Source organism: Prionailurus viverrinus, chromosome E3 (assembly GCF_022837055.1).
Source record: "Prionailurus viverrinus isolate Anna chromosome E3, UM_Priviv_1.0, whole genome shotgun sequence".
NCBI lineage: Eukaryota > Metazoa > Chordata > Mammalia > Carnivora > Felidae > Prionailurus > Prionailurus viverrinus.
In genome coordinates this window covers 10,692,138-10,706,871 of record NC_062576.1, presented here as the reverse complement: position 1 = coordinate 10,706,871, position 14,734 = coordinate 10,692,138, and the positions used below count along the sequence as shown (strand labels likewise).

Below are 14,734 nucleotides of genomic sequence, written 5' to 3'. Positions count from 1 at the left end.
GAAGCAAGTCACCTCACCTCTCGGAGACTATAGAATGGCCAGTGTGTCCCCGACCTTCCTGGGGCCAGTGGGCTGGTGAGCAGAAAGCACCTAGTGTGTGCAACCTGCCAGGGCACCCAGTGGGTGTCCCCCAGCCCCTTCTAGTCAGAGGGAGATATCCTGACTCCCCTTTTGGTCTTACTCCTTTGCCCTGAGCTGGAAGTTCTTTCAGAGTCCCCACTAAGTCTCATCCATGCCTCACTCCAGCGCCCATCCATTATGGGACCCTGTATGCAGTCCCCCCTGTCTTCCCTCTGGTTGTGCTGACACTGGGGTCAGCCCATCCCCCATGCCCCTCCAGCTTTGCTGTCACGACCCCCACTGCTTGGGTTTTCCGGGCTGAGCCAAGTCCTGCGTCCACGCCTTTGTGTCCTCTCCGCCACCGGAGACCCTGTGAGGGTCGCCCCTCCAAGGGAGACAGGACACGGGTTCTGGCCGGATAAGCAGTGAAGCACAAAGTCTCCCGGACTCGCAGACCCTTCTAGACCCCAGGACACCCCTTGCCCAAGATTCCTGCTGTCCTGCCTCTCTCTTGCCTGGCCCGGCCCTGGAATTTCACAACCCAGATGGGCTTGCAGGGAAGAGGGATCTGGGTCCCGTAGATTCATTTGCGCTTGGATCATTGAGCATCAGGATTTCGTAAGAGTCGTTGGACATCCAAACTGTCCCGGAGCCTCCGGCTTCAGAGCCAGGGAGACGCGGAGCCGGGGGCGCCAAGGCCACATGTGGAGAATCTCATGCCGACGGCGCCATAAATCTGGACTGAGACACCGCTTCCTCCACCTGCTGCTTGTCTAAGGGCTTCCCGGAGGGACCCTCCGTCCCCCTTTCCTGGGGGTGTGTTGTTTGAGCTGATGGCGGACCTCAGTGGCAGATCCGGGCCCCACGGGCAAGGCCTGGACAGATCTAACCAGATCCTCTTACTGGAAACCTCCAAGGTCTAGACACTGCCGGAAGGGGCCTGGTCGGGAAGGGAGCTCATCTGGGGCTTAGGGTCGGGGTTCAGTCTGGGGTTAAGCCCAGACCTCGGTCTCGGGTCAGGGTTCAGCCTGTGGTCAGATAAGGACTCCGATTGTCACGGAGGTCAGAAATGTCTAGGGTCTTGGCCTGGCGTTAGAAAAAGCTCCGTCTGGGGTCAGGGGACCATCTAGATGGAGTCTGGAGCCTACCGTCTGTGTCTGAGCGCCAGACTGACATTCACAGGTTTGGTGGCCCCTGGAACGTCAGTCCCTACCTTTGCCCCTGGGGCTGTTTCTGGGACCCTGTGCCCAGGGGACTCTCCAGGCAGCTGGGCACACAGGCGTTTTGCAGGGTAGATGCGAGGCACTCCTCACAGGGGGGAGACCTCGAGCGGCCGCCAGCCGCCTGCTCCTTAGAAGCCCGGGGGTCTGGCCCCAGCCTGCTTATCTCCCTCCCTCCTCACTGGGTCCACCACTCTGTGGGCCCTCCCCTCCCATGCTCCCAGCCCTCTCGCCATGCCCCGAGGCCTCGGGTCTTACCTGGCTTGGGTGGTTTGCCTCCTGGCCCCAGAGCTGCAGAGGGAAAGAGGTGATAATGTATAGAGAGTCCCACGCCACCATTTATCTACTGTTTATCTTCCCCGGGGCACTGGGGCTTCTCATTCCCCGGGTTCTAGAAGGGGGCTGTCAGGGGATGGTCCCCCCACCCTTTGGACAGGGAGCTGCTGGGAGCCCGGTGTCTGGATGTGCGGGTACAAAGCTGACCGGATTCATGGCGTACCCTCTCTCAGACTCAGTTTCTCAGCCCCAGAAGGGAAAGGTGATACCCACCCGGTAGGCCTTGCAGGGGAGTTACGGAAGATCAAAAGAAACAGGAAAGAGGGCAGGGGAGGGGCCCGGGAGGCTGGTGGGCTCTCTCCCCCAACACTGGACACTCCGTCCATAAACTGAGGGGCCCTTGATGCTGAGGCCTCCTGGGGTTCTGGGGCATGGGGACCTGGTTGGGCCAGAGTCACAGCCAGACCCCATCAGTGAGAACCAAGTTTGGTTTCTGAGCTTACCTCCTCCTCCCAGACCTCCGAGACCAGCCCCTGCGTTGAGAGAGAGAGAGAGAGAGAGAGAGAGAGAATGAACCATCAGAATGCCAACGGCATTCTCACTCATGGAGCGCTCTCTTTTTAGCCAGCCAGAAAGCTGCCCACTGACCCACAGTCAAGTTCCTCGCTGCCTAGCCGCATGATGCCGGGCCAGCCTTAAGCTCCGTGAGCCTCAGTTCCCCACTGGGCCAACAGCCTGGTGCCCGCCAGTGTCTGGGAGTGTCCGAGGCTGCCCTCACCTTCATATCAGTTCTGAACACTCAACTGCTTTTTTTCTTTTTTCCCACTAGATCTCTAGTTTATTATAAAAGGACATAACCCAGGAACAGTGAGATGGAAGAGGCCAAGGTGTAGGGGAAGGGTACCGGGCTTCCCCATCCTTTCCGGGCACCTCTCTTTTCCAGGCGTGCACCTCCCAGAAGCGCCTCTCAAATTACTTTTTCAGTATTGAAAGCGTTACCTTCGGTTTTTCAATCTACTTTAAAGCATGATGCCTTTTTCCACATTCAAAGAAAACGCGCCCCCTCACCCCCCCACCCCGTGCCACAGCTGCGACACATTCTGCTCATTATCTTTTGGGGGCGTTCCCAGTCCCCTACGCTGCTTTTCTGTTGTTTGCACTTGAAGAACATTTCGCCATACGGTTGCGCAGGTAGTGCACTCATACTTTTGAGTAGCTGGGTGTTATTTCAGAGTGTCCTTGATCACTCCCTTCAGTCAGGGTGGGCTTATGGTTTTACGTCTTTGCAAATAACCCTCCGATGGACCTTCTTCGGGATCTCTCTCTGCTTTTCAGTTATTTCCTTTGTGTGGATTCCCAAGACCGGGGTTAAGGGTTTGAAAGGCAGGGGTGCCTGAAGGCGCCCACTTTCCTACAGCCTCGCAAGCATCGTCTTTCAACTTTCAGAAAATTTATGCTCTGAGTGCTTGTGAAAGTGTCACGCGGACTGCTTTTGAAAGTAGGAGGGGCTTGTGGGTCCACTTTGGTAGGCGTGCCAATGTCTCCCCTTCCACATTGTCACACCGTGCGTTTCTTACGAACTAAATCAGGACCTGCCTTCCCCGAGCGCACGGAAGTTTCCTGTACGTTACCTGGGTAGTAGACGCCTCCGGGAACTCCACCGGGAACAGCCCCTGGGACCCCTGGAAGTGAGTAGGTAGAACCCTCCATCAGCCAGAACCAATAAAAGCACAGTAACAATAATGCAGATGATAATGATGATGCTGCACATCTACAAAGAAAGATACGCTGGCCGAAGCAATTTATGTTTACAAAGCATTTTCTCATTCATGCTTCTCAGAATGGCCCCCGTGAGGTTGGAAGGGCAGAGATTACGATTTTCATTTTAACAGATGTGAAATCGGGCTCAGAGAGGTTAAGAGGTGTGCCCAGGGACACACAGCTGGGAAGAGTGGAGTCTGGGCTTAAACCCAGGCCTTCCCTCTGAGCACGGTGTTTTGCACGGTGTTACCTGCTTCTTCTCCCCTCCGCCCCCAGAGAGGGTCCGGCCCCGGGGCTGGGGGCTGTCCGCCTTCTGCTGGGCGGTCAACCCTCTCCAGCCGTAAGCAGCTTGAGCAGGGCCCAGAGCTGTGGGAGGGCAGGCTGGGCTACGACAGTGAGCCCTAAGGAGATGTGGCTGCTGCTAGCAAAAATGTAGCCATTCCCACACTGATAGGATGGCGTGAGGTCAGCGTCCTCAGCCACTGGGCAGCGACGGCTGGGTGGGGTTCTGGCCGTCTGACACCAGGCTGTCTTGGGAGGCGCCGGGGCCCAGAGGGGGACACCATGAATGAGCAAAGTGAATAGTTTCCTAAGGAAAAGTTAATTCACCGGCCAGGCCAGGGGCTGTCTGCCCAGCCGAGATCACGAGTTCACTCCCCACGGACCCGCGAAGCTCTCGCTGGGGAACGCCGTGGCGCTGGGCCCCAGACCGGGCCCGAGCGTGGTCATGGCAACAGACGATCCGGGGGCAGACCGGGCCCTGACTCCACCACCACAGTGGCCCCAGCTTCGTGAGCTGCCTGGCCGATGCCCCAGCCGGGGCCCCGGCACCACCCTGCTGAAAGGGGCGCGGGCGGGGTCGGGGGACAGTGTGGGGCAGCACTGTCGTGTGTCCAGAGGCCTCACGGCAGACGTCTGGCCTCCGTGGCCTGACGATGCTGCACGCTGGGCTTGCTGGCCCCACAGCCCAGTCACCTCCAGCAGGTCACCGTCATCAGCCCAGCAGGTCACCGTCATCCGGTGCCGAAGCCCCAGAGCCACACCCCTCCCCCTCCTCCCCTTTCTCTCCCTGTCTCTCCCTCCTGACCGTGCCTCTCTCCCTACTTCTTTGCTCTCCAGCTCCAGGACAGAGGGCAGGAGCAGCGTGGGGGGGGGGGGGGGGGGAGTGGCGGACAGAGCTCGGGGCTCAGGACAGACCCATCTGGCCTCTGGCTGTGCCACTGCTTCCTGTCTCTGTGCCCTTGGGCCAGTCACTTAACCCCTCTGAGCCCGAGTTTCCTTTAAAGAAATGCGGGGCTGATAACCTCTGTCCTGCAAGGCTGTTGCAAATTGTCAAATGTCAAGTGGTTCAAATAAGAGACATGTCCTGCCCTGGCTCTGGGCTACAATAATTGCAAAAAAAAAAAAAAAAAAAGGAAAAGATGGTCAGCCTTTGTCTCTGCTTTGCTGCACCGTACCTGGCCTGCGGCCAGGTATGCAGTAGGTATTTAATAAAGCATGGGGGAATTAGGTTGAGGGGAGGATGCTGCCTGTGGGTCTCAGTCCAGCCTATTCCATCCCCAACCAGCCCGGGAGTCTCCCTACCTCGTCCCAGCTGAACCCCTACTTCCTCTGCCCAGGATCTGCTCCCTCCCCCATCCTCTGCCTCCTCTCTCCCCAGCGCCTGCTCATCTCCCTGCAGCCCTCCTGGCCCTCCCCAGTTCTCCCCCGTCCCCCACCCCCAGGATTCAGATCCCAACAGTGCCAAGCTCTGTGCCTGGACCACGATGGCCTGGAGGGGGCTAGAGATTTGGACCCTCATTTTGAGCTGAGGAAATAGAGAAGGTTCAGGGGGGTGCGAAGGATCCCTGCCCTGCCCGCTCCGGGCAAGTGCAGGGGAGGTGAGAACAGATGACGACAGGAGTCGGTCAGGGGCCTTCAAAAAGGCAGTGGCCTCATTTCGTGCTCCAGCTGGTCACCCTCCTTCTTACCTCCTTGGCGAGAGCGCATCCTCCTGCCAGGATGCCTCTCTGCTCCCCAGTCCTGCCCTTCCTCCAAGACTGAGCTCAAATTCTTCCCTTCCTGCCTTCTCTGGGCCTGTGGCTCTCACTGCTCAGCTGGCCCAAAGCAGCTGGCTTGGAGCATATGCTTGTCTTGTTTTATGTGGGTTTGGCTTGTTTCGCGGGCTAGCCCAGGGTGGAACTTGTCTCTTGCGTCTTAGAATCCGGATCCTAGACTCTCCGAGATCGTAACAGTCTTCTTGGCCTGGGTGGAAACTCCTTCCGCAAACATCCCTCCCTCCCCCGCCCCCGCCCCCCCCCCCCCCCCCCCGGGCTTCTGCTCACACGCCTCCAGTGACAGGAAAGTCACCCCCTCCCGACACCGTCAGCCCTACCTGCAGAGAGGTCTTCTTTCTGCTGAGATAGAATTTGCCCCTCCGTCTCTCCAATTCTGCCTCTCAGGGCCCCCTGGGCCCAGGCTCATCTCTCATCCACAGTCAGCCCCTCAAACGCTGACCTTTCTTTCAGGGTCTAACTCAAAGGCCTCTTCTGCTATGAAGCCTTCCTGGATTTCCTGGGACTCTTCCGGGCCTTCCCCGCCCCGTCCCTAGCTGCTTCCTCCATCACTCACGCCTGCTGTGCCCAGGAGACAGAACGTGGGGGTGAGTAGCGAGAGGGAAAGTTAAACCTTAAAACCGGGCACTGATGATAAACGTCAATCAGCCCGAATGAGTGCGTCCGAATACGAAGATCTATCGTTTGAGCAATTCACATCCCCACAGTCCCCTTATCTGATGTTTGCAGATGTTCCGTGGCTGACGCCTCCCACTGTGCCTAGGAGATAAATGCAGCAGGGATGTTTTCCCTCATTTTGCAGCCAGGGAAATCAAGCGCCTGGGAGATGAGGCGCCTGTCCGGGGACCCACAGCTGACCCCAGTCACACGCAGGGCCTTCTGCCTGGGCCCCCGGGCTTCAGGTTCAGAGATGTGGAGAAGGCTGTTCCAGAATGAGCATGGGGCCAGCAGGCCTTGGCAAGGGGCTCTGCCAAGCCCAAGTCCAGGGGGCTGGCAGGGGAGCAGATCAGTCCGCACGAAGCTGTTTATTGTTTGCAGGGAGAAAGCCTGCCAAGGGCTTTTCAAAAACAATCCGTCCTCTAGTGTGGGACTCTGTCCCCTCCCTCCCCTGGGCACATCTGACCTCCTGCCTTGGCCCCAGCAAATGCGGAGAGCAGGATTAGCTCAGCCGGAGGTCCTTGGCCCCAGAGGCTCATCGGAGTTACCTGGACAGTTTTTACAAAACCTCCACGTCCAGTTTCCTCCTCAGACCAAAGAGAGCAGGAATTCTTGGGTGGGACCCTGGCATTCAAATTGTTTAAAGTTCCCCAGTTAAGTCTAATATTCAGCCAGGGGCTGACAAGCCCTGTACTAAATCATCCTTAGTTCCGAAATCAGAAAAAGAAAAGGCTGATATTATTTCTGGGTCCTGGGAGACAGAACTCTGTCTGATTTAATTCCTCCCTCTCTCTCTCTCTCTCTCCCTTTATAAATGGCATAGGGGTTTGGGACAGCTGGTCCTCAAAGCTACTTTGGAGCTATCCTGAGTGGGTCTAGACACCCCTTGCCACCAGTTTTTCTGAGGAGCCCCCTCCACTGACAGTATGGTTCTTTGGGGGCTGGGGAACTCGTGGGGGTGATATCGTCTCAATGGAGGGCGGGGGGAAGCTGGGCTCCCCAGGAGAGCCAGGAGGGCGGTTCTGTGTGTGTGTGTAGACGCACAGCCCTTTCCACACCCCTTTCCACACCCCGACCTCTTTAGATTTTGGTAGTCCCTGGGCAAAACCCCCAACAGATGGCATGGATTCACGTCCTCCTTCCCGGGACCCAGCTGGTCTACCACGTGGGCCAGAGCTGAGACTTATGTGCAAGAAGAGAAGCAGGGCGGTCGAGGCTTGGTAGTGTCACTGAGGGCACCTGCTCTAGGGTGTGCCCACTCTAGAGGACTCAGTCTCGGGCGTGGGCTTTCCCAAGCGTCGCCCGGTGCCCTGCATCCACCCGTCACTCTTTGGCAGAGAACTGGCTGGTGTTAACCCCCTTTGGCCGGTGTTAACCCCCTCAGAGCTGCCTTTGGCTGTCTGAGCTTCCATTTCCCTATTTGTAAAAGAAGGTCATAGGCTCAACTCTTAGGGTTTTTGAGGGGATTAATTGCCACGCTGCATAGCTGGTGGCACTGTCTGGAGAGACGGGTGTGCGGGGGCCACACCTGCGGGAGCCGGGAGGAGGCTCAGGAGGGCCCAGAGCTGCTGCTCTCGGCGCTGGGGTGGCTGGTCCTCTGGGATTGTCTCGCTCCCCCTGTGGGGCCCAACCGATGGTGTGCGTGTTCCCCCCTGCCCGCCCCCCAATCCGGGCCTGGGAGCTGACCTCTGTGCAGGAAGCCTCTGCTCTCTGGGGTCCTGTCTGGCTGGTCAATGTCACGGAAACATTTCCTGCAGCCCCAACCCCTTACTCCGGCCCTCTGGCCTGGCCCTGTTCCATCCTGTGCCCCCCGACGCCGGCCCCACTGAGGGTCTGGTTCCTAAGGCGGGGAGGACTCCCACGGAAAGCTGACCCCACCCAGGCCACCCCACCACATGGCTCAAGTGTCTGCACTCCTCTCTTCCTGTGGCCAGAAGCACCTTCGGGGGCGCCCTGGGAGCCACTCCTAGGGTCCTTCGAGGTGTGCAGTGGCCCCACAGAGGGCACCCTTGTGGCCTAACAGAGAGCACGTACAGGACTGCTCCGAGGTCCCCTCTAGCCTCTGCTACTGGCCACCCTCCCTCTGCCAGATGAATACCTTCCCTAGCTTCCCTCATCCTCATTTGTGTTCTGTACCACACACACACACACACACACACACACACACACACACACAGAGTCACATGCACAGTGCCAATCCACACCTGGAGACCATATTTCCCACGTGTACATGCTTGTCAGGTGGCAGACTTTTGCACATGCTAACAGGCACTGTCACATACCCTTCAACCCCCACCTCAACACACACACACACACACACACACACACACACACACACAGATGCTCAGATGTCCCAGCCCTCCTCACCAGGGACAGACCACAGCAGAGGCTTTCCAACCCACAGCCCCGTAATCAACTTGACTCTGACCTTCCTCAGAGGGGGGTCCTGGCTTCCCAGGGGACAAGGAACCTGTTGAGGTCACACAGCTCACCGCGGCTGAGCTGGCCCCCAACCCAGGTCCCCTGCCCTCAGGGCATGTGCACAACCCCGCCGGGTTCACAGGTGTGCAAACCACCAGTGCCCCACCACCCACCGGGACCCCCCACCGGCCCTTCCCCAGCGTGTGCTCCAGACCCCCTCCACCCCCCCACCCCCCACACTGGCGGAGCTCCCAGGACAGAGCAGGGGTCCTCAGCCCCATCGGAGCGGCAGAACCTGGACACGGTTGGGACCATCCTGAGTCTCGGGGTGTCTGTGTGACAGGTTCCTCCTCTGCACGGGCTGGCTCCCGGGAGGGGCCGTTCTGAGGATCCAGTGGCTGAGGGACCCCCTGGAGGACGGCGGGATGAAGGGCGCCCTCTGGTCTGTCAGTCCGGCCACCTGGCCGGGAGGCCCTCGGGCTGCCGGCGAGCCCCGGGGGGCAGGGTGAGGCCTACCTCCAGGCTGCGAGGGGTGGACGATGGACAGCAGGAGCAGGAGGACTCCGGGCCGCAGGGCTGCAGTTCTCAGACCCGCCATCTCGGGGAGAAATGCCCCAGCCCGCTCTCTGCGCCTCGTTTTATCCCCAAAGCGTAATTGCTGCCTCGTCGGCTGAGAGGGAAGGAGGGAGGGAGAGAGGGCGGGCGGGAGGGCGGGAGAAGGGGGAGGCCTGGGGGAGGGGGCCGCGGGGAGGGGGGCAATTACGAAAGGCCCGGCTCACAAGCCTCCCAGGCTGGGTCTGACTGGACTGGACTGTGGGCTTTTTTCCTTAAAACACACTCACGCGCACACGCACACACACACACACACATACACACACACAGAGTTCCTTCATCTCTCTCCTGCTTTCCCTCTGTAGCTGTTCCCTCACTGCTGGCCCTGTTCCCGCCAGAAAGTGCGAGGGGGGCCTCTGCCAGGACAGCCCTCGGGAGAGGAAGCGGGAGGGAGGGCCCTGCAGCCCAGCCAAAAATCCGGCCCCAGCCGAGGCCCGAGTGGCCAGGCCCCCGCCCCTCCGGCTGGGCCCCGGGCCCAGTGTGGGGACACAGGCCAGCTGTCCCGCGCCTCTGTCTCCACCCTGGCCCTCCAGACTCCCCTCAACACCCCCAGGTCTGGTCAGAGATGGTCCCTGCCCAAAGCTGGGGAGGTGGGGTGTTGGGCAGGTCTGGGGTCCGAGGCCTGGGGCCCAGGTCTCCTGAGGTTGAGGGGCCATGAGCACAATGGCCTGGAAGGTGAGATCGCTGTCCCCTGGGGCATCTGGGGAAAGGAAGGAGGACCCTGACACGTTATAGGGCTCCACTCTTATTGGGTAAGGGCACACTCCCCTGCCTGGCCGCTGGGGAAGGGGTGCTGCACAGGTCCGGGATCCGTATCTGCGAGAGCAGACGGGCTGCACCAGGGGATTGGCCGCCCGGGAACGAAGACCATGCTGGTGTTGTCCCCTGGGACATCTGAGGGACATGTGGGGGATCCTGACACACCACAGGGATTCCATTCGTCACAGATCAAGGTCACAGTCCCACACGCAGGCCTGTGTAGGCCACGGTGTCTGGTGAAGTTCAGGCAGGGTCCCCAGGTGCTCTATGGGGGACCGGGGAGTTGGGGACCTCACCCACACTGACAGGTGGCCCAGCCCCCCTTTTATCACCCAGCTCCTATCTGTCTCAACGCTGAGCGCTGTTAGCATGCAGACCAGACTCAGAGTCCCCAGACTGCCTGTTCTCCCCAGGCCCCGGGGAGAACGCCCGGGGGGCTGACATTCCTCTGGTGGCCGGGAGGGGGCAGCCCTGCGCCAAAACAGCCGCGACCAGCATTTCCAGAAGGACTCAGGTGGTCCCAGCCTGCCTGACACAGGATGAGGACCTTGGGGATTTTTCTGGGGTGGGGTAGGTCATGCCTCCCCAGCCTCTGAAAGTGGGGGATAAATTTGGGAGCTCGGGGATTGAAGAGGGAAACTGACACTTGCCTTCATCAGAGCCTCTGAGGGGAAAAAGTCGAGGCCACAAGTTCTGTGAGCTTTCCCCTGTTCCTAGATGGGGAGTGAGGGGGAGAGGCCACCCCAGCTCTGAGCAAAAGAGCCAAAGGACCCCATCTCCAGCCAGGAGCACTGTGGCAGCCTGGAGGTCTCGCAAGGCCACGCACTGGCCTCGGGCGAACCTACCGCTAACTTCCAACTCTAGCACTTTCTACCGGGGTAGCCTCTTCACAGATCTTCAGATTCGTCATCCGTCAGAGGGTGATAAATATCCCTGCCTAGGAGGGTTATTGCAAAGATAAATAAAATGTGGTCATATATTTCTGTGCCGTGCCTGCCAGATCCCAAACGCTCTCTCCTCGTTCGCTGCAGGAACCACCACTCCAGTGTTACTCTTGGTATCGCCCATTCTGCAAGCCCACTGCTGTGTTTAGGGTGACTGTTAGGTTTGGCTGTCTGCTGGGCCACCTCGGGACCCTGGGCCATCCCTCCCTCTCCCTGGTCTCAGACAGCAGCTGCGCCCGGAGTTTGGAAGAAGGTGGGTGCATGAGGAGAACTGGCTTGAAGCCGTCTACACAGTAAGTGTACAAGGCTCTTACTTCCAGTGCGTGTTATTCGGGGATGCTTTGGGGTAGCTGAAAGAGGTCAGGAGCCCGAACTAGCCTTTGCTGGTGGGGGTAGGGGCTGCTCCGGGGCCGGGGTCTTGAGGCTCAGTGCCCAGGATGAGCTAGCACGTGGGTAGGGGAGTCTATGGGGTGCATCTGCGTGCCCCCCCCCAACTCCCGGGAAGGGGGAAGGGAGGGGGTGCTGGGGAGGAGATGGGCCCCACTCTTCTCAGGGCAGTGACGTGGGCAGGAACCGGCTTTCAGACTTGCAAACCGCAGTCTGTTCAGAGTCTTTATTAATTCCAGGACTGGAGAGAGGCTGGAGCCAGCAGGAGAGTGCTTGTTGCCTGAGATCCAGGAGAGGTGTGGAGGGGCGCTTGCAGGGATAGACTCGGGGCTGCTGGGCCACACCTCTCCCCGCAGGGCCAGGCCCTGTGCGCCACCCCTACCCGGGGCCCCCTTCTTCTTAGCATCCGGTGCTCACTTATAGCAGGCCCAATAATGTATCCAACGAGGCTCCGTATGCCTCGAAAGGGGCTTCAATCCAGAATCAAACCCATCGGTGCAATTTAGCCCAATGCATCCAGTACATAATGTAAGGACTGGGGGTTACAGTTATTAGCCAACATTCGTTCGTTCATTCACGCATACATTCAAGAAACCTAGCAGTCCTCAGTTGCTCTGTGCCCACCTCCCCGCATAGCTGCATAGATTAAATAAGGTCATGAACGTAGCACTGTCCACAGGGGGCTGCATAGTGTGCTGCGTCCTGGGTGAGCTTGGCTTGGCTGTTAACATTGACAAGCCTCACCCGCCCACTCGCTGCTGGGCATCCCAGGGTGGGGAGGGGGGGGTCACTGACCGGCCCCCTCTATCTGTCTTCCACGTCTTCTAGGTGCACCCAGTTTAGAAAGGCCAGAGCGGCCAGCCCCACACACCTCTGAGCCTCTCATTGCTTTGCTCAGAAACCCTCAGCCGCCTTCCGGAGAAAGTCCAGACTTCTGAGTATGGCCTTCAAGGCCCTGCATGACCCAGCTCAACTAGAGAGTCGAGTGACGCTCTCCTTCCTCTTGGCGGGCCTCCCTTCTGGCTGGACCCTAGCTCCGAGACTTGTCCTGGAAGGCTGGACGTTGGGCCTTTGTTGGCGAGGCCCCCTAGCCTCAGCTTCTGTCCCTGCGGGTCTGTGCCCTCTGCATCCCTGCCCCCAGCCTCTCTGAGGATCCTTGGTGGGAGCCTTCTTGGTTGGGCTTGGTGCTTCCTCTTATGCCCCCTCTGGTCTGGCTGTCCCTGGAGGTCGTTTGAGGATGGGCCCATTTCTGTCTCCCCTGTTGTCCAAGAGTGTGGGATAAAAGCACAGTTGTGCCCTCCAGGAGATACGGGCAGAGGCTGCTGACGTGAACTGACCCCCAGGGTCCGGGTGTGGTTTCTATTTTCTCCTTGTCTACACATGGTCCTTTTATCTGTTGACTATAGGATGCGCTGTCTGCGTGGGACCTGGAACCAGAGGGAGAGAAAGAGATAGAGAAAGAGAGAACATTTGCTGCAGAGCTAGCCTGGGGACAGCTTGGTGTTAGTGGGACCCACGACCCCTGCTGTGCCCCCTCCTACTGCCTGGGTCCCCTGCTGTCTGTCATTTCCACCTCCCTGTGGGTATGGCTCCTTTCAGCTAATCCCGTGGGTTAAAATAAGGTCAAGGTTACAGGGGCAGGGGAGCCCCTGTAGTGAGGTTTGGGAGGGAACAGAATGCTGGCTGGGAGGTTGGGTTCGAGTGTAGGCACTTCTGGAGAGAATCCGCAACAAGGTAGAACACCCCTTCCCCCGGCCTGATCTATCCCCGCTCATCGGAGAGACCCAGCTGCAGACATTAAGGCCAGAACCTGCCCCTGATTTTAGATTTTCTAATAGCCCCATAAAATAAAGAAAAAGGAAGTAAAAATAGATTTTAATGATACGCTGTATCTCTATATTTCACATTATTTATTTTTTTCTAAGTCTTGAAACTGGGGTGTAGGACTCAATTCCACTTCTGGGTGTGTATCCGAAGGAAACAAAGATGTTAATTGTAAAGGACATCTGTTGGGCGCCCGGGTGGCTCAGCTGGTTGGGCATCTGACCCTTGGTCTCAGATCAGGTCATGATCTCGTGGTTCGTGAGATCGAGCCCTGTGTCGGGCTCTGTGCTGACAGCGTGGAGCCTGCTTAAGAGTCTCTCTCTCTCTCTCTCTCTCTCTCTCTCTCTCTCAAAAATAAACATTTCAAAAAAAAAAGACATCTGCACCCCATGTTCATTGAAGCATTATTTACAATCGCTAGAACATGGAAGCAACCTGAGTATCCACCAAAGATGAACGGACAAAGAAAAAAATATATATATACATACAATGGAATGTTATTCGGCCATAAGAAAGAAAGGAATTTCTGCCATTTGCAATAACATACGGACCTTGAGGGTATCATGCTTAGTGTAATAAGTCAGACAGAGAAAGACAAATACCGTATGACCTCACTTATACGTGAAATCTAATAAGTAAATAAGTAAATAACCCCCAACTCGCAGATACAGGGAATGGGTTGGGGGTTGCAGGGTGGGTGGAAGGGGAAAGGTGGTCAAAAGGTATAAACTTACAGTTATAAGATAAATCAGCCCCGTGGCTGTAACGTGCAGAATGGAGACTATAGCTAACAATGTCATATTATAGGCTCGCCTGGGTGGCTCAGTCGTTAAAACGGCCGACTTCCGCTCACGTCATGATCTCACGGCTGGTGAGTTCGAGTCCCGCATCAGGCTCTGTGCTGACAGCTCAGAGCCTGGAGCCTGCTTCAGAGTCTGTATCTCCCTCTCTCTCTGCCCCTCCCCTGATCATGCTCTGTCCATCTCTTGCTCAAAAATAAATAAACATTTAAAAATGCTGTATTATATTTTTGAGAATGGCTAAGAGAGCAGATCTTAAAAGTTCTCATCCCAAGAAAAATGGTTGTAACTGTATCTGGTGATGGATGTTATCCAGACTTATTGTGGTGATCATTTCACAATATATACAAATATGGGGGCTTCTGGGTGGCTCAGCCAGTTAGGCATCCGGCTCTTGATTTCGGCTCAGGTCACGATTTCGCGGTTTGTGAGTTCGCGCTCCGTGTCAGCCTCTGTGCTGACAATGCGGAGCCTGCTTAGGATTCTCTCTCTCTCTGTCTCTCAAAGTAAATAAAATAAACATGTAAAAAACCCAAATATACACAAATATTAAGTTATCATGTTGTACCCCTGAAACAAATGTTATACGTCAATTACACTCAACTAAAAAAAAAAAAAAACTGGCGTGGAGGTTACATTTAGAGCATCTCTCAGTTTGGACTAGTTGCATTTATTTTTATTTATTTATTTTTTGGAAGACTAGTCGCATTTAAAGCGCTCAGTAGCCATGTGTGGCCAAGAGCCACCGGACTAGACAACGCAGGTGGAGGTCACGAGGGGGACTGGTGAGGATGAGCCTGAGCGGGATCCCGTTATTCAAAGGCTACAGGGCATGATGGGGAGGGCGAGGCCTGGGGCGCAACCTTGGCAGGCAGCCCCAGAGGAGAGGTCCTGCTTCATGCTGGTGACCCAGCCAGAGCAGGTGGGGTACGAGACAGCACCTCGAACTGACACTTTGG

At 57.3% G+C, this 14,734-nt stretch overlaps 1 protein-coding gene across 12 annotated transcripts in view; it reads right to left on the bottom strand.

Annotated features, from left to right (window-relative positions):
* The window catches only part of ELN (elastin), a 31,509-nt gene extending 22,138 nt beyond the window's left edge, over window positions 1-9,371 (bottom strand). For 5 of the 12 annotated variants that reach the window (XM_047838647.1, XM_047838649.1, XM_047838651.1 and 2 more), the window contains exons 1-4: window positions 8,966-9,369; window positions 3,188-3,238; window positions 2,060-2,089; window positions 1,539-1,571 (exon numbers count right to left, since the gene is read on the bottom strand). In XM_047838647.1, the coding sequence (XP_047694603.1) occupies window positions 1,539-1,571; window positions 2,060-2,089; window positions 3,188-3,238; window positions 8,966-9,047 (196 nt within the window). In that variant the 5' untranslated portion in view covers window positions 9,048-9,369. Of the gene's footprint in view, window positions 1-1,538; window positions 1,572-2,059; window positions 2,090-3,187; window positions 3,239-8,965 lie in introns of all 12 variants that reach the window. The other 7 variants (XM_047838653.1, XM_047838650.1, XM_047838655.1 and 4 more) reach the window with 3 other exon arrangements.
* Between the last annotated feature and the right edge of the window lie 5,363 nt (window positions 9,372-14,734).